This window comes from Columba livia, chromosome 1 (genome assembly GCF_036013475.1).
Source record: "Columba livia isolate bColLiv1 breed racing homer chromosome 1, bColLiv1.pat.W.v2, whole genome shotgun sequence".
Taxonomy (NCBI): Eukaryota; Metazoa; Chordata; class Aves; order Columbiformes; family Columbidae; genus Columba; species Columba livia.
This window is the reverse complement of record NC_088602.1, coordinates 149,801,700-149,820,301: the sequence shown is the minus strand read 5'-3', so window position 1 is coordinate 149,820,301 and position 18,602 is coordinate 149,801,700. Positions and strand designations below refer to the sequence as shown.

At 41.5% G+C, this 18,602-nt stretch overlaps 1 protein-coding gene across 5 annotated transcripts in view; it reads right to left on the bottom strand.

Annotated features, from left to right (window-relative positions):
* Positions 1 to 17,678, bottom strand: part of KIAA1549 (KIAA1549 ortholog) — a 143,632-nt gene extending 125,954 nt beyond the window's left edge. For 3 of the 5 annotated variants that reach the window (XR_010467486.1, XM_065038024.1, XM_065038030.1), the window contains exon 1: positions 17,006 to 17,352. Coding sequence is in view for 4 of the 5 variants with exons in the window: in XM_065038024.1 (XP_064894096.1) it covers positions 17,006 to 17,126 (121 nt within the window). In the remaining variant the exon portion in view is untranslated. Of the gene's footprint in view, positions 1 to 17,005 lie in introns of all 5 variants that reach the window. The other 2 variants (XM_065038005.1, XM_065038011.1) reach the window with 2 other exon arrangements.
* Between the last annotated feature and the right edge of the window lie 924 nt (positions 17,679 to 18,602).

Sequence of the window (18,602 nt, the reverse complement as noted above, 5' to 3'; positions counted from 1 at the left end):
AGTGAACTCCTCTTCAACAGCCCACCAAACTCCTCCTCCTGCCAATTATCACAGTATCACAGTATGTTTGGGATTGGAAGGGACCTCAAAAGATCATCCAGTCCAATCCCCCTGCTGGAGCAGGAACGCCTAGGTGAGGTCGCACAGGAACATGTCCAGGCGGGTTTTGAATGTCTCCAGAGAAGGAGACTCCACAACCTCCCTGGGCAGCCTGTTCCAGTGCTCTGTCACCCTCACTGAGAAGAAGTTTTTTCTCAAATTTAAGTGGAACCTCTTGTGTTCCAGCTTGATCCCATTACCCCTTGTCCTATTATTGTTTGCCACCAATTCATTCCCCTCCGGCCCCAAATCACTGTTTTTCAGAAGTTTTTGCCATATCAATACAGCCTTCACTGTTTATCTCTAGACAAATCAGCTTAGCCTCTATATGTTTTTTTGTACAAAAAACAAAACAAAGATCCATACAAAAATTGTATTCAACGTATCAGCAAACAAAGCCTGGTATACTCTGTTAGTGACTGTTCTATGGTTTCTTTAAACAAATGGGTTTAATTAGCTTTTTATTAAAAAGTCAACACCTAATCACAACAGATACCTTTGTGGAGTACACTTTTAAGCACTCAGCTCCCATGGGGCACATTACTCCCAATTCCAACATCATCCCTGCAATTCAGAAAGTCACTTCATGTCTCTTTACATTTCCAGACAAAGCAACATCTCTGACACGCTTAATGCACTCTAAACCAGTAACTTCCCTCTCATGTTTGCCAAATAGCATCCTACATTTATCATGCGTTGGTTTAGTATATGGTGTGATGATTTGTAATAGTTCAGATCAGAACTGCAATAATGCTGTTTAAATGACAAATGACTGCACAGAACACTGGCCATGAGATGCTACCCAAGGATTAATGTAGAAAGAAAATACATGTGTAGTAACTGGTGGAGCTGCAACAGTAGATCTTTCCATAGTCATAAAATGAGAGGTTGTACTTGGAATATTAAATAGTTGGTTCATAAAGCCGATCTAAAACAACTTTTATAAAAGTGTAAAAGTTATTACATTCTAAAAACTGAATCTTCCTTTCCCCACAGCTCAAGAAGGAAAAGGAGAAAGTACTCAGTAATGTTTTTCACTATTAAATCCACAGTTGTAGTAAATTAAAAGTTTATGGTATCTTTCACTAAACATATTAACACTTTTTTTCTCATGGCAAATATGAAATTGCATAATGGCAACATGCTAACAGAGACCTGCACAGGACTCCTTCCCTCCCCTCACCACCATTTTATTCTGTCAATTTCAGTTACTGGAGAACAAAAAAAAAAATCACTTAAATTAGGACTTAAAGGGGAAAAAAAAAACCCTTCCTTCCTTTGTTATTAGGGACCTAAAATATCCACGCCATAACTATATTCTTACCATTTTTTTATCCTACTGTAATTCCAAGATTCAAGCATGGTCCACTTGCTTTCTAGTATGTTAAGCCAATCAACAGTAAGTTTTATTTCCTGTCATCCCTTCCCTCTTATCCAGTTTAGTGCAAGGTTTACAAAACCAGAACACTTTAGGAACACTCTCCTCCCCCTCCTTCATCAAGAAGCATTTAATTTCTAAGAAACAACCTAAAACAAGCATATAATCATAAAAAAACAAAAACAAAAACAAAAACAACACAAAAACAACACAAAAAACCCCAACAAGTTCACTGGAAGACACTAGAGTTTTGCATAGAAGAGAGTTTCCAAAGGCTTTAAATTGGCTAAAGTACTGAAGGTTATTTCATTTTAAGCATTTTTTTGAGGTCAATTACATTGCTTGGAGTGTTAATCTCATCATAAACTGAAGTATACATAAAGTGAAATAAACAAACTCTGGCATTTAACAGAGCAAAATTATGCCCTCAAGACAAGAAATTCCTAAAAAGTAGTCACTGGTCATAAAACGACCGTAATGTGCCAACATCTGGTCTCACAGGTGCCATAAGATGATGCTGTTAACTTAAGAATGATGGTTCTCTACCTGAAAAATGAGCATCTGTATATGTGACTTAAGTTTAGTCTAGGAAGAAAAAAAAAAAAACCACTATATATTTAAGAACAAGCTAGTGACACCATTTTTCTATCAAACATCTGAGATCTCAAAGCATCTTCAGTTCCATGCCTGCTCTGTAGAACTCAGTGACTGATGGAAAGCACTTCACCACATCAAGGCTGTGCCACAGTTTCGTTACAGTAGAATAGTAAACCTGCATGCAAATCTTTACATCTTCCTCAGAAGCAACTCATACCAATACTTGTAAAAAACAAATATGGGAACATGCAGGGGACAAAAAAAACCCACAAAGCTATAAAAATAGGAGTACTCAATACAATATTACTTCACTGCAAAGACTCATGTTTGTGTTTCCTGTAGAGGAAGCTCCAGTAAAGTCCACCTAAAACATCGATCTAAACAAAAAAAAACTACTTAACAAGAAAGTCTAATGAAACCTGGTGTTTCCAACGCTTATAGTTTTCTTTAAAATGTCAGCACATTCAGATTTGTATGCTGTTCTTGAGCCTCCTGTTTTCTTTTTCTTCCTCCTTCCTCTGCAAGGGATTAGAGACTGAGAACTTGTCAGTTCCCAAACTGGTTTACATAAACCAGCTCTAATTAGAGCCTAAGTCTGTTACAGTCAGCATTATGAGAGTCTTCACATTTCTCCAGGTACCTCAAAGACCATTATACTGCTAGACAGTCTAGATAGACAAATACACCTATTACTGATCTTCAAATAATTACTGAACAGAAGCCATGAAAATCATCAGTGTGAATAAAGTGAAATATGACTAAGATTTTATGTTAAAATACATACTTCTGGAAAAACTTCCTGCAAGAGTTCTCAGTGGGAGTGCAAAATTTTATTATCGGAGCTAACTATGTAAAACAGCAAAAGGTCTAAAGCTTTTACACTCTAATGCAGGGACATACCAAGAAGTCTGTTTTTCAATGAAAGCCTATTCTGGTGACAAAGTAATCCTCCAATTTAAGTACCACTGAGAACTGCAACACTGATTTTTCTTTCCTTTCAATTCGGTCCCAGAGACACTTTAGAATTTTTAATGCTTCATATCCATGTGATACTTAAATCATAATTAAGGAAACCACAAGGGTGACACTTCCAGTTCCATACAAGACTGGAAAATCAGTCTCCCTAAAGTGACCTACAATATGCACAGCCTCAATGACTCACGATTATTAGTTTCTCCCTGATGGGGCTTCCTCTCCCCAAGACACTATTCCATCATTAAGCAAACAGAAAAAGGAAAAGAAAAATACTGAGTTCAGTATCATTTAGCTCTAAAAAGACCACCAAGACAAAAATAAAAACGTACCCATTTACTCTGCAATAAAAGAAAACATTCTGGCTTACATTTTTCTTCAAAATATTCTAGTATTCTTTTCTCCTCCCTACCCTCCACAGTGCCACAACATTCAGGAAGACTCCTGTATTTTCTACAGTAAAATGCATTGGTTTGCCTCTGCTCAGTTTGCCTCAGAAGGGGCTGAGAACTGACATGCCACCATGCCACTTGTCAACATCCCTGCTGCCCCTCCTGCTCTGGAAGGCAACACAACAGGCTCCACATCATTAATTTAACTCTTCTGCTCACAGGAAAGCTGCCATCAGCAGCAGTCACCAGCAAGTTTGCTCACATAAAACTTAGCAAAAGTCTGCTGGAATTGATGAGTGTATTTGATACAAAATATTTTGTCTCTAGTGCTGACAGTGTTTTCAAATCCTCTCTCACATGGTAATGTTGAATCAGGTAGGAAAACAAACACTTCCACTCCCTACTTAATGCTGAAGCCCATTAATTGGAATCTTGCTCTCTTGGATGATGCAGAAAACATCTAAAGCAGCAACTCTTCTGTAGGCAGACAGCATGATATATCACAGATACTTTATAGCCTGATTTCAGCAAGGTGCTAGACACGTACCATTTCACATTGGGCCACCCAAATTCTAACTCCCCAAATCTGCTTGTTTTTCACACAGACCTGGACAGCCTAGCTTGCTGAGTTAAGACCTCTGAGACATCTAAAAATATATTAGTGCATTCACCTCAGAATGCCCAGGGATGCATTTGCTGCCCTACAGACAAGCATGGCTTGTTAGACAGGAACAAATTTATCATAAGAACCTGATTTGCACACACAGTAACATAGGTATAACTACAAGGTGGTTTTCTATTTGATATGGCATACAGAAATAGAAAGAGGGCCAAAAATGCAACAGCAACACCAGTGTAGCCAGTAGCCCAACTCACCCTGCAGCAGCACAAGGCACAACCGCAAGCAGCAGCTGTCACGCAGGGAAGCGGCAGATGAAGGAAGGCAAAGTGTGTTTGCAAAGCTGGGGAGCTGCGAGGCTACATAGGGAGAGTGTAAGTGGGAACGGTGCTAAGAAAGGAACCTCATGTAGGGACTGAACAGTAAGTAATTCTGATGATAGGGAAAGAGTTGAAGCCAGTCCTAAAACAGAAGGTATCAATTGTAAAGAAGGATATAGGGCCCTACTAAAATTCATTAGCAAGAATACTACCGCAACCAAACCGGTCAGTTATAAAAGTGAAAATTCTTCATCTAGACAAATTACGGAGCTTAAACTTTCTACACAAAGTATAATATGGTTGAAGACCAAAAAGACATTTTAATTCAACCATTCATATGAATATTTCCTTAAATAAAAGGATTTTACTATGTACTGTGGGTTGAACTACTTAAAAATACAAAGATCCACTTTCTTTTCATTAGATGAAGACTCCAGAAAGAAGAACAGTCATAAAAATTACTAGTATATAATCAAGCTCAAATTAGAAAGGAGCTGCTGTTAAAATGAAGTTTTCTTAATAGTAGAGGGTATTTAAGACCAAGCAAGTTCTAATCCAGTTGGTCCTTAACAAATTAATTTCAGAGTATCATAGAGCTGTGGTGCCACTCTGTCAGTGGCAGCTGTGTTTTGAAAGGTTCTTGCCGCTCCCTTACGTCCCCAAACACTCATTTCTGTGCTCCAGAGGTGCCAATTCAATTGTTTGCATGACTGTACTCCAAGTTAGGCTTTCAGGAACTATGCCATTTAAAGGAGAAAACACACATCAAAACCAAAATAGTGAAACCATCCCAATAAAGTGCTGTTTTAAAAATACAGACTATACAACAAACATGCAAAAAGCTGAAGTGGCAAGCTAAGAGAGGATAACAGAAACATCTTAAATTGGATTTTCTCCTGTGTGGAATAACATAGACCCACAGCTTCTTATGAGGGAAAATGGTTCATGTCTGGCAAAGACTACACTCCTGCTTTCTTCCTCCTCCCCTTTTTGCAAGTCATCCCTTCCCCAACAAGAAAAAACTCCACCCATGCCTAACAAATTCTACTCTCCTTAAGAGCCTGAAAGAAGTATACACAGTGCTAAACCCACAAAACCTGGAATCATGTTTTTTTTTTTTTTTTTCTGGTCTTCAATAAGATGTAAGATGGAACTCCCTACAAGTTGCACTCCACGACAGACACAGAGCAAAGAGGGCAGATTATCTGAGGGAAAATAAGATGAGCACTGGGGAAAGCACAGAAGAGAATGTTGATACAGTTGTTAAAAATAAATAAATAAATAAAAATCCAATAAAGTACTTGCTTCCAGGAGGCAGAAAAAAAAATAAGGAAGAAATGGATTTGAAATTTACTATATTGTATAAAAAAAAATAATGTTACCATGTTGCTGAAGTGAAATCTCTTGGTCTTGTTCCTCTATTTGAAGAGTTAGGTATTATGATAACTCAACATTCCAGACAAACAACACAAAACACTGATATGAAACAAGGCTGAGCTCAAATGACTAGCTTTAACTCTGTTATTGTTGTGTCTACTGGTTCAATATACATAACACCTACTGTAAAAACAGGGGAAAATCTAGCGGGTTTACTTGTTTAAAATAGAAACTGACTTCTTCATGAACACCTTACCTACCAAAGCATGACTTTTATTTAGAAATGTGCCGTTTTCCATACACACCAGAGAATGCTATGGGGAGGTCTGCAGAATTTTTTGGATGGAAAATAGGCTATTAATATGATTGTCAGAGACTATATCATCACAAGTCATGCCACTCTAACTCAATTACACAGCAACTGAACTATTTCTGCATGAACACAAGTGTTTAATAATAAAAGAAAAAAATAACACAACCAAAACTTGCACCTACCATGTTCAACTTCTTAAATACAAAAAATCCTGCACATTGAGAAAACACAAGGCTGTTCCCCCAAAAGGCTACGAAAATGAGTTTAATTATGAGACTTACAAGACTTTCATTGTTAACAACATTGGTTTTCATTTACTTGTCTTAGATAGTCTTTCATAAAAGCAAATCACAAGAAAAAAACCCCCACATTTCAAACCAAACTCTTATAACTCTTATTTCAGTATTTTCCACTTAGCTTGACATAACTGAGTTGCAATTTAGAAGCTCTAAATTGCAGACCTGCAGACACGAGATGAAAATATTCCCTTGACTTAACAGCTTGCCTTCAACATATTTGAAGCAGCAAGGAATCCAGTCCCAAAAGCTACAAAGGATGCAGTAATACTACAAAGGATGCAGCAACAATTCAGAAAGCATCAACAAGCTTATGACCTTGCCAAGTTTCCAGGCAAGATAAACTTTCTGAAAGGTAGCACAATAAAAATAGTGTAGGTTATAAGATAGCTAGTCTAATGAGAACTTTGTTCATTTGGGTTCCCCGTCTCAAAAACTTCACATAGCTCCACATTCTACATCTTTCCTGACAACCTGTGCTCATGCTCCTTTGTATTACAATAAAATAAACACTTAGCAAAGGCATTGTAGAATTACCAGAGTAAACTAGTATCAATTACTGTATGATGTAGCTCCTAAGGTGAGCACAACAGAAACAGAACTTGAAGCAAAGGAATTCATACAGCCAAACCTGCACAGATAGTTTTCAACTCTTTCCTTTATGCATTCTTCAATCATGAAAATAAACAAATCTCATGTAAAGTTTTCCCTCATCTCCCATGGAGGGGGGGCTTTTGGTGTGGACACCAAACCAAAAGACACACATATTAGTGCATTAGGAGCACAAACCAGTACTGCATGCCTGAGCTTATATGAACGTTCCACATAAACACCTGCTGTTTTGGGTGGTTGCTTTGACTGCCTATAACAAACTATATTTAACATGCACCTGTGCTTTTCACCTGTCCTCCTCCAAATAATTCAATCCACAGGGATTGATCATAAACACGCAGAGGAATTCAATAGCCATCATTTAATTAATTCATTACTTTCATTCTACTGTTAAAATTCTCATTTTTTTCCCAACTCTCTCAAAACTAAAAGAAATTAATCTCAAGATATGTCTTCATAAAACCAAAGCCCATTAATTCATTAGAAATGCAACTTCTGATGTATGAGGTATTGAAGCAGGAGCCTGAAGTATTCACTCAAGTCAAAATACATGTCTTCATAAAGCATATTAACTCTTGTACCTCTATGTGGAAGATGTAAAATTTCTATATTTTTCTGCTTTTAATAATATCTAGAAAGCTATTTGACATCAAATTTAGAGAGAACAAGCTTTAGATGTGACCTCCAAGGCTGATACTATTCAGGAATGAAGGAAAGTACCACAGAATATTTCTGAGGTATCTTACCTAAATGACATGGATGCTTGTACTGAATACGTGATACAATATAAAGTTGCATTGTGTTCTTCAAGTGTGTATTTTATTTCCAAATAGAGAATAATACATTCACTCTTAACTGTCAGTGCAACCTCACAAACCAGTAGCATGTTGTAATGATGGTTTTGGCTCATTCAAGACAGACATAAAACCAACTCATTTTAGTGTTGTTTCAGTAAATCTGAAAGAAACACTTCAAGATTTCTGGAACTATCTTCACCTGACCTCAGTGCTTGGCAGACCGTGCACACACAGTAAACAGCAGCAGTAAATACTAAAGCATCATAAGAATTAATACTCCAGTACAGAAACTATGTTTGGTTTTGTTTCTAAGCAAGTTTCTAATGCTCCCAGGATTTTAAGAAGATTATACTTCGAAGTGACACTGTCTACTTGGAATCCAGTCAATTTTAAAAGAAGCAAAGTGGATTTACATTCATCTCACATTCCTCAGCTATCATAATCCTTCTGATAATTTTTACAGTTTTAAGAACCTGGCTGCAGTAGGAGCAGAAAAGTAACTACTCACAGAAGCAAACAAAGTAAACAGACTAACACAATTTATTTCCTTGAAACTTCCTTGCTTGTACTAATACTGGATAAAATATTTATTGACAGAACCATTATTACTGTGTTGATAAGCATTTACATATTTTTTTTAACCAAGTTACTATAAAAAACACATGCATTCTGGAAAGACAGAGGGAATTTTTTTTTTTTTTTTTTTTTCTTTCAGAGTGGAACAAATTACATCTTCTAAAAATTGCATGTCAATGGCTGGAAGCCCAAATTTGTTTCATCTTTCCGCATAAGGGCAGGAAGTAAGGTCACTGTCAGCTTCTAATTGAAAACATCTTCAAACCAGACTTCTCCTCTAGATCAGGATTTTGTTCTATGACATGCAATTTCTATCCCAATATATCACACAAGTTAGTCCCAATTCAGCAGCAGCTCCAGTTTTAAACACAGACATCCACTGGAAAAGTTACCTAATCAGAATCCAGCATAGCTGATAAATGACCAATTTTCTTCTATTCAAGAAGTAAGCTGATATTAGCCCCGAGGGGTCTAGTACATAAATGCGTAGAGCTTTGTCTCCAAAAAATGCTGAAATAAATCATTGTGGTTTTGTGGCTGATCAGTGCTCGCTACAACCTGCATACATGAGGTGGAATTTATTTACAACAGAATTACGGGACACACGAAAGGGTGAGATAGGTTCAACATCTAATTGATCTTGAGTTCACATCCAACTAGAAGGAAAATAAACAGTCCCTGCATCATTCTGCAGTAACAAACAGTTGCTTTTACATGAGGGAAGAACTTTTACTTAGTATCCACAAATGAGTTCCATACACTATTCGCTGGGGAGCAAACAAAAGGAGAGCCTTCTTCTCATGTAAGAAATCGTACCAGTTTGATTTCCTCACACAGTATGAAAACACTCAATAAGAAATTCAGTCCAAAGTAATGTGAATTAAGAAAAAAATAGGCTGAAAACAAAATCTGTAAATTGTTTCACTACCACTTAAGAAAAAACATCTTTACCTGCCTACCTGTCCTATGTGACCATTTATTTTCAGGTGCCTTTACAGTTCTCAAATACATCTTACCAGGCACTTGAGTGTTTTCCACTAAAACTGAACCAAGCTACTCCTTTAGAAAATGCCCTATGGAACTGCACTCCCCATGCTTGCCACTCCAGTTGGGAAACTTGGCCACTTCCCAGTCACATGGGGGGGCATCCACTGCCTCAGTTATTGAACAACAGCAGCTTTGCATTCCCCCTTAGACCTAGACCCCAGACATGGGTTACACTGGCTGGCAGTACATATACCACAGGCATCTGAAAGATTGGTCTGTGCTATGCATTTGCTCAGCCTCCCAACTATCTTGCATCACTTAGGACCTCTTCCTTCCACCACCTCTCTCTTCCCTAAGGGTTTAATCCTAAATTCTGTATTAAGATACACAAGTCCCCAAGATGCTCAACTATACATTTCATAGAAATATGATATATGATGTGTGTTCTGAGTACTAATACTGCCTCTCTTTCCATCCTACCTGTTAAATATACAAATTCTAATAATTCAGTTGATTAATAAAGACAAGACATGCAGAATCACATTTACCCCATCTACTTATACCTGTTCTCTCAGTGATAACCTATGCAGTACTACAAAATGCTTAAAAAACTGAACTTGCACAGATATTAACATAAAAAATAGTGCATTCCTCCCACCTGTTATGACTAAGGATAAAGTCACTATAGCAAGGATTATAAAATATTATTTGAGAACTTGTAAAACTGTTAAGCCTAAAATCAGTAATTCAAAACTTGGGAAGTATCATTACTAAGGCTACCTATGAAATCCCAATTGAGTTTTTCTTTGCATAAACACTATGACACAGTATTTAACTATAGAACCATAGGTTGTTTCTTCACTTGAACAGCACACTAAAGTTTTCAGTAACTAACAGATATTGGGCCCAGTGTTGCACGTTTGCACACAATTTATATTTTTTGTAGAATCTCACAAAAACAGATCTGCAAAATATTTCAGGAGATCATCTATTCCATCCTTCTACACCACTGTGGAATCACTGTTGCAATCCACTTCTGTTAGATCATTATACAAGCTGTTCTTACAACTCCGATGACAGATTACATTATTGCCTCAAACCGTTTATTTCAGAGTTTCATTATCTGCACTGTTAGAAATACCAGCAGTTAGAAAATCTGTTTTGTTCACTGCAATAAGTCTTTTACTTCTTTTCTTACTCAACATAAACAGCTGTTTATGATGCTTCTCTTTGTATTTATCTTTTATATATTTGAATGAAGTCCTGTCCAACTATGTTTTATGCTAGATTAGGTGACCCAAATACTTGGGTGATCTGAACTCTCTCCAGTAGCCCGTCTCTTCCTTGAAGAACACAACACCATACTGGACACAGCATCCCAGCTACAGCTCTTCTGCCACTGAAGAGAATGAACAAGTTATTACACAGGATATGCCAAAGACCATAACCCATGTGTTCATGAGATCCAGCACCCCTGTGATCCTATTGAATCACATTGTTTGTGATCCATGATAAACACCAGATCTCTTCATACAGCACTGTTGCATTGTCTACCCCTCATCCTACAGCTGTGCAGGTTTTCAGCCCCCTCAGCATGATACTATCACTTACTTTCCTTACTAAAAAACATCTGGATTTTCAAGACTTTCTTTCACTATATTTCCAGCATTCGTCCCTCCTCCTCCTCTTACTTGCCGGTGAATTTTAGTCTCTTATTTCTGTTTCAAACCACAAGACCAGACACACTGCCTTGACCAGATGGCTAAAGCTAATTCAAAATTCTGTGCAGGGAATTAACTCATAGAAGAGAGGCTTCTAGAAATCAGAGGAAAGAATGAAGAGAACTAAAAGGATTAGAAAACAGTTTGTGTGCAAAGATCAAGCAGGTAGGAATGTAGGCTGAAACTGCTAAAACAAACTCAGCAAACATCAATAACCATAAATGAGTTCTTTTTATGAAGATCTGATTAAAAAAAAAATAACAAAATCCTACTATACTTTGATACAGTATAGTACATCTTCCCATCTATACAGCTATTTAACTCTCACTAAAGAAGTCTTAATATAGCAAATGCATACTGTTACACTACCACCTGTTATTTTCTGTTTGCTTACAAATAATTTATTCCTTACACGTTCAGTAGACTGGTTTGTCATCCACTGGATCTTTACTGTTCTAAAGACAAAAGTCTTTGGCTTTCTGATGAACGTTTCCTTCATGTTCACTGTTATTGCATCTGAAAATTTCGTACTATTTTGAAAATCAAACAAGGAATTACACCTAAGAAATTACATTTTACAAATTGCAAAACTAAGAAACAAGGTCAAATTCTGAGTGCCTAATTTGAAACATTAATGAGTGTTTAGAATTATATACACAGAACAGGTTCCCTTGACTTCTTTGGCAGCTGCAAGCACTCAGCACTTCTGCAACACATGATCCCAAAGGTCTCATGTCCAGTAAATGAGGAACACACAGCTAGTGACCACCTGTGGGAAGCCTGACCTAAGCAACTTGCTCACATCACTGGAACTCTGCAACAGTAACACAAGTCAATTGTCTAGGACAGCATTTAGTTACTTTAACAGTGAAACCTTTTTCCAAGCTTCCCTGTCCCCATTCATTTCATACCTTCGAACATCTGCTACAAAAGGAGCAAGAGTCCTATAGATAACTTCTTCATTTGCTATCCAACACCCATTTCTCCCCAGTGCAGGATCAGTTTTATATGCTGTCTGCATGTGGGTATATGTATGTACAGATACTTATGTGCAGGTGCCTATATAGCTATATTATCTACATGGATATACACTTTGTGATCATGTGAGTATAGTTGTACTATAACTGACAGGCACAGAAGAAGTTTAAAATCGTACAGGTTATTGTAATGTCAATATTTCCAACTTGCTAATTTTTGCCTTTGCAGTCTTCATATGCTGCTACAACTTCTGTGGAGGAAATTTTCCAGTTTTTAAAACAAACTCTGAAAAACACTTCTGTCACAAGTCTGAAACATGCACTTTCACAAAATGTTCAATGAGTAGCAGTAGATTATTGTGCTCCTGGCTGAGAAGAGGAAAGGGCCAACACCCTGAAGCCCTGGGTTCTGTGCCAGATTCTGGGTAGGTGAGGTTCCATGAGAACAAGATATACACAAGCTTTAGCAGACAAAAAAATGCATCATCTCTGATATAGCCATGTGTGCCTAAATTTGGTTGTTACAAGCTTTTGAAAAAAATCACTTTCAAAGCAGCAGCAGAGAAAACATCCCCTTCAAAGCAGACACAATCTGCCAAAGTTTAAATGCATGCTCCAAAGCATAAGGGTATTAAAGTTGTTCAGAAAAGAAGCTGGCAAAACTCAAAGCAGAAACTATTGTTTTCCTCTTGCCTCAGCATCAGAAGCAGCTGAACTCTTTCAACTGACATTTTGTAAAGAAAAAAAAAGCTTCAGCCCATAGCAAAATGCACAATTTACAAAATTTCAGTTGAAATAGTTAAAATTGTTCTCAACTCCACTGCAAGGCAGTAATATTTCTGACAAGCACCATATAACATTTACAACTCCTATAAGAACTAGCACAATCAGCCAAGTCTACCATTCTCTAGTATTTATTCTATCTGCTTTATGGGCAATTAATTACACTAACATAATCAGTGATGTGACTCCTGATGGTCAGTTGTATTTTTTCCCTATCTCATGCCTTAGGAAGAAGACATCCCTAATCCATTGCTCTTATGAAAGGTTTTCCCCTCAGTCTTCCAAAACAGCTGTCTCAAATAACATTAATGGCTTAAAACACAGCACATATAGGGAGTGTCAATCAAATTTGTTATTGAGCTCATGTGTGTTTAGCAATCACTAAAGAAAAGCACAGAAATATATGACTCTTAAAGGGATAAAAAAAAGACAACATATCACACAACTCCAGAGTGCAAAACTGGCCATACTGACAAGAACTCTGTGAAAATGTGATTCTTATAAGTGAGCCAAAAAAGAGATTAAGTCTGCATTGATCATTTAATGCTACCATTTGAGTTAACTTTGCAATTCTATGACAAAATTGAAAAGACAACTTGTGCTATTTCCTCATGGTTTTTTACTTTATGTACATAAGTTCCCACGACATACTCGATTTAATTACTTTTATGCAATTAGTGTTACTTGTACTGTACACCACAATGGGCCAGGCTGAAGACACACTAGTAGTTAAGGACATCGTCCATAGTAACTCTTACGCAATTAGTGTTATTCATACTGTACACCACAATGGGCAAGGCTGAAGACAAACTGGTAATTTAAGACATCATCCATAAACAGATTTACTTTCAAATGAAGGAAAGCCACAGCAGAAGTGAGACTGTATTATTAAGAAGCCTATTCTGCTTCACTTCTCTCCCAAGTAACTCCCCCACATGCACACACGCATTCTGGATTGAGAAATAAGAGCTGAGTTTTCAGAGCCTGCCACTTAACCACAATCACCAGCTTCCCAAGACCTCTCAGAAAAGATTTGTGCTGCAGCAAGAATCACTGCTCTTTAATGTGTCCAGTGCCTGAAATCTATTACTCAAGGTAGGTCAAAGCTGTTAAAGCCTACTTTGTTAGAGGCAGGCTATATTTCAAGTCCCAGCCCTGCCTGAGAAATCCAAGACCTTGCTTCACAGAAAACAAACATCACTCACAAAACAGACACAACTGAACAAAAAGCTGCACTGTCCACTAGCTTGTTTAGCATTCTAACTTCTTGAAAGAACATGCAAACAAAAAACACATTTCATCTGGCAAGACTACAAGTGTAGCTTGTAGACACAAGGCTGACATAAATACAGCAAGCACAGCATAGAAAGCAGTCTGAAAGGGAATCCTCCAACCATATGAGTCTTCTGTGAAAATGAACTGAAAGCAAGCTTGACAAGCTGAACTGGCCACAAGAGACATGATGCCAACTCAAGTGTCTGCAGCACACTCAGGCAATTAAGTTGAATAAACAATATCCTCCAACTGTCCCATAAGGCAGCTACATCTGATTCCCTGCCTGACCTCCACAACTTGTCGTTGGTCCATGAGTCTCTGAGGAGACTCACTGCAGACTATTCAGAGGCCGGCACATATCTCTCACCTCTCCCACAAAAACAGTGCAGCGAGACAAGATAAATCCTCCTGATTGTCAGTGCGGGAGTTGCATAGATTGTGCAATGGAACAAAAGCAAAACCACAGTCTGGGCTGAACAGCAACGTATTCACAGAGCCTGACCAAAGCCCTCGTTCACAGAGGTGCTCAAACACATACCTACCCTTAGCACACCAGCCAACCATCTACACACCAAGAGTTCAGCATCTGCTTAATTGTGGAAGCTGAAGCGCTGATTCAGCAACATGTGACTTCAGTGGGAGCTGGATCAAGCATTCCAAAATTCAAGTTGATTTACTACTTAATTTTCTTAAATACTGACATTCACTTTGCTATTTCAACCGCAAGCAAGTGGCTCTAATAGCCATTCTGCTCTTACTGTATATGCCTCTTCCGCATAACTCAAAGCTGCAGGAGTTTGCTCTTGCTGTTCCTAAACTGGTCAAGACCAAATGGCACTGGAAAGCAAATAAATTGCACCCAAAATGGATATTCAGGGAGTTATAAGTCTGATGAGCAGTTACATGAATGTTGTCGAAGCCTACTGCATATGACCAGTACACATCTTTTCTGTTTCACGCCACCCATTACACCATCAAAACATTTCAAGGCTAAAGATTAGGATAAAGGACAGGTCCTAATTTTTTAAACATTATGGGCCCAAACCAGAGGAGTCTGACTCCTGTCACACTTTTTAACAAAACATTTCACTTTAACTCCAAAGCAACAAAATACTCTTGTTTTCTGCAACCTGATGTCTTCAAATATCTGCAATCAATGAACCACTTCTGAGATGCCTATGAAAAGCATGCTCTGAAAAGCAACTTTGCTTTTAGAACGCTAAAGTTAACTGATTAGCATGCTCAGTGGAAAGAGAAAACGTAGAGGACTCGAAAAATCAAACCAGCTCAAAGGCTCCTGCCCTAGCCTGAGCAGGAAAGCATCGCTTTGGGCAAGATCTGTTGTCTCCGAGTGCTCCCTTCCAGCAGCCCAAACACTGGCTAAGTTACATAACATTTCTTACTGCTGCTTTTAAGTTATACAAGAATGCATATCAATCACACAAACATTTACAGAAATCCACAGCAATGTTTAATTAAGAACTACCAAGTATTAGAGAAACAATTAAACAAAAGCCATCAGTGACTAAGAAAATTCAGAAAAAAAAACAATACACAACAACCCACACAACAAACCAGTCACTCTATTAACCTCAAAGAGGCAAAAAACCCCAAGCAAATCTCCAATTTATGAACCTACTGCTTTGTCTTATCTTATTTGCATGCAAAGCCTGTTCTATTTAACAAAAAGAATCTCTGAAGCTTACTAGAAATTATCAACTTTCATGTAGGCTGGAAAAAGAACACCTTGTTGGCTACAACAGGAGCTGAGTGTAACTTCCCCAAAAAGCTCACCAGTCACCACCAAAACACAAACTATTTTCTGAAGTGGAAATAAAGTATTATTAAAAAGACAAGCACACTTTATAACATCAAGGCTTCTTAAACACCCAACAATAATCACCTCAATTCTTGCGTTTAAATAAGAGTCAACACTAGTTGGTCCACTTCATGAAGCACATTAATGCAGGCTCTTATCGTTTCTTAGAATTTGTCAACAACTTACTAATGTTGACAAAAATGTATTACTTTATACCTGTTACCTACTGAAAAGAAAACTTATAGTCACAGTAAAAATGTCCCTTTCTATGAAATGTTAGTTGGAGCATTTTTAATATTAAAGATGAACCAAGAAGTGCTATGGGAGCAGAACCAAATGACATATCTTTGTGATTAAATTGTCTGCTTAACTACAGACTAATTCTGATGTCTAGAGCCACTAGAGGAAAGAAGAGAGGGGAAAAAAGAGGGTCACTGATTCCTGCCTATTTTCAAAAAATCTACTGAACACACCCCCCTCTGAAGCCCCAGCAGTTCTCTCCACACACGTCATGCCACGGCCGTTCTTGGAGAGCAACATTTCGCGTTGCGAGGAGCTCTGATGCTCCTTCACTCCAAAGGGGAAGGAGAACCAGGCTGTCCCGCACCCCGCCGGTGCCACCCCCGCCTGACAGACTGCAGCCCCGAACGCCCCGGGCACTCCGAGAACCGCTGGCGGAGGGGCGGGCACCGGGATCACAACCCCGGGCGACCACCGGGCTGGAAGGGGACAACCCACCCACCCGAAAGGCCTGGGACAGGGCTGCCCCACACCGGTTCTCTCCTTGGCTTCCCCATGACGGGTCCCAGTTCCCCCGGCCCCACGCCAGAGCGGACGCGGTTCGGCTGCCAACAACGCGCGCGCTTTCTGGCGGAGCTCCCCAGCAGCGCCGCGCGCACAGGCGGCCCCCGCCCGCCCCCCCCGCACCGGCACCGCCGCATTGTTACCGGCGCTGCCGTTAACGGACGCCGGCGCGCGGGGACAGCTGCCCACGGCAGCGGCCGCCGACCCTATCCCCCCTACTCACGGCGCAGCCCCGGTCCGGCACACCTGCCGCGGCCCGGCCGGCCCCGCGGGCCCCCTTTGTTCCCTTACCTGCGGCGGGCGAACCCCGCAGCGCCGGCACGGCGAGCAGAAGCGGGAGCAGGGCGGGCAGCGCCGGCCGCCAGCGCGCTGCGGCCGCCGAGGCCACCACGAAGCGTGTCATCCCCTCCATGGCACGGCACGACACGCCGCGGCCCGGCGTCAAGTCATCGCGGCGCCCCGCGTCCCCTCCGCGGGCTGAAAGGTCTGGGCGGGCTCGGCGGCTCCTCCCGGGCGCATCCACGGCCGGCGGGGCCGGGACGCTGGAGAGCGCGGGGTTCCGCAGGCCCCCCTCCCCACGCCTACCCCGTGAGGAGTATTCACGGGGGCAGCGCCGCGGTACCAACCGCCTCCCAGAAGCGGCGGGGCCGGAGCGAGGCAGAGGCGCCCCGCAGGGCGGCTCGGTTCGAGCCCCAGGCGGGGAGGCGGAGGGGAAGCCCCCACGCTGCGGGGCAGTGGGGCTCCTCGGCCAGCCGCGGCGCTCGCCCGGGCGACTACGGCCTTTCACGTGGGAAGCGGCAACCGACCCGACCCGGCCGCCCGGCGCTCGCTCGCTCCACTCCCTCCCCGCCGGCGACGCGCTAACCCCGGCACAGGCCGGCCCTCGGCGGCGGCGAGCGCAGCGGGGCCGCCCGCCACCTGCGCGCGCCCCGCCGTCCGCGTCTGCGCGGGGGCGCGCCCGCCCCGCCCCCTCCGCCGCGCGCGGGCGTGGGCGGGAGCGGTGGGGAAGGGAGGAGCCGAGGCCCCGGCCGCGCTCTCTGGGGGGGGCGGTGTGAGGGGCGGGGCGGAGTGAGCAGGCCCCGCCCCGCTCGCGAGGGACCGCCGCTGCCGCCGGTCACTTCGCTGTTGGCTCCGCGTGTGCTTGTGCCTCACAGGATCACAGAATGTCAGGGACTGGAAGGGACTTCGAAGGATCATCTAGTCCAATCCCCCTGCCGGAGCAGGAACACCCAGATGAGGTTACACAGGAAGGCGTCCAGACGAGTTCTGAATGTCTCCAGAAAAAGAGACCCCACAACCCCTCTGGGCAGCCTGTTCCAGTGCTCTGTTACCCTCACTGAGAAGAAGTTTCTTCGCATATTTAGGTGGAACCTCTTGCGTTCCAGTTTGTACCCGTCACCCCTTGTCCTATCCTTGGTTGTCACCGAGAAGAGCCTGGCTCCATCCTTGTGACACTCACCCTTTACATATTTATAAACATTAGTGAGGTCACCCCTGAGTCTTCTCCAAGCTAAAGAGCACGCCCATCCCAGGCAAAGCGAGGGTGTCACCCAACAGCCACCCCCCCACAGGGACAAGTTGAGTCATCGGTGTCTCCCAGTACCTGAGCGGTGACCGCGGTGGCATGGGGGCCCCGTCCTGGTTTGTGTGGGGCACCCGTGTTTCCTCACTGCACTGCTCCCCCATGGATGAGCAAGGCTGGGAGGCTGGTGGTCCCTTCCCTCAACCCACTTGGCCAGACCGAGGGGTGTCCAGGGACAGGCCGTCAAGTCCCACAGGCTGCATGTGGAGTTTTGAGGGCTGAAATAATGATCAATGTCCAAACAGAAAGGGAGAAGGTCCAGCTATAAGTGTGTAATTATATGGCAGGACATCCATAAAACGTTAG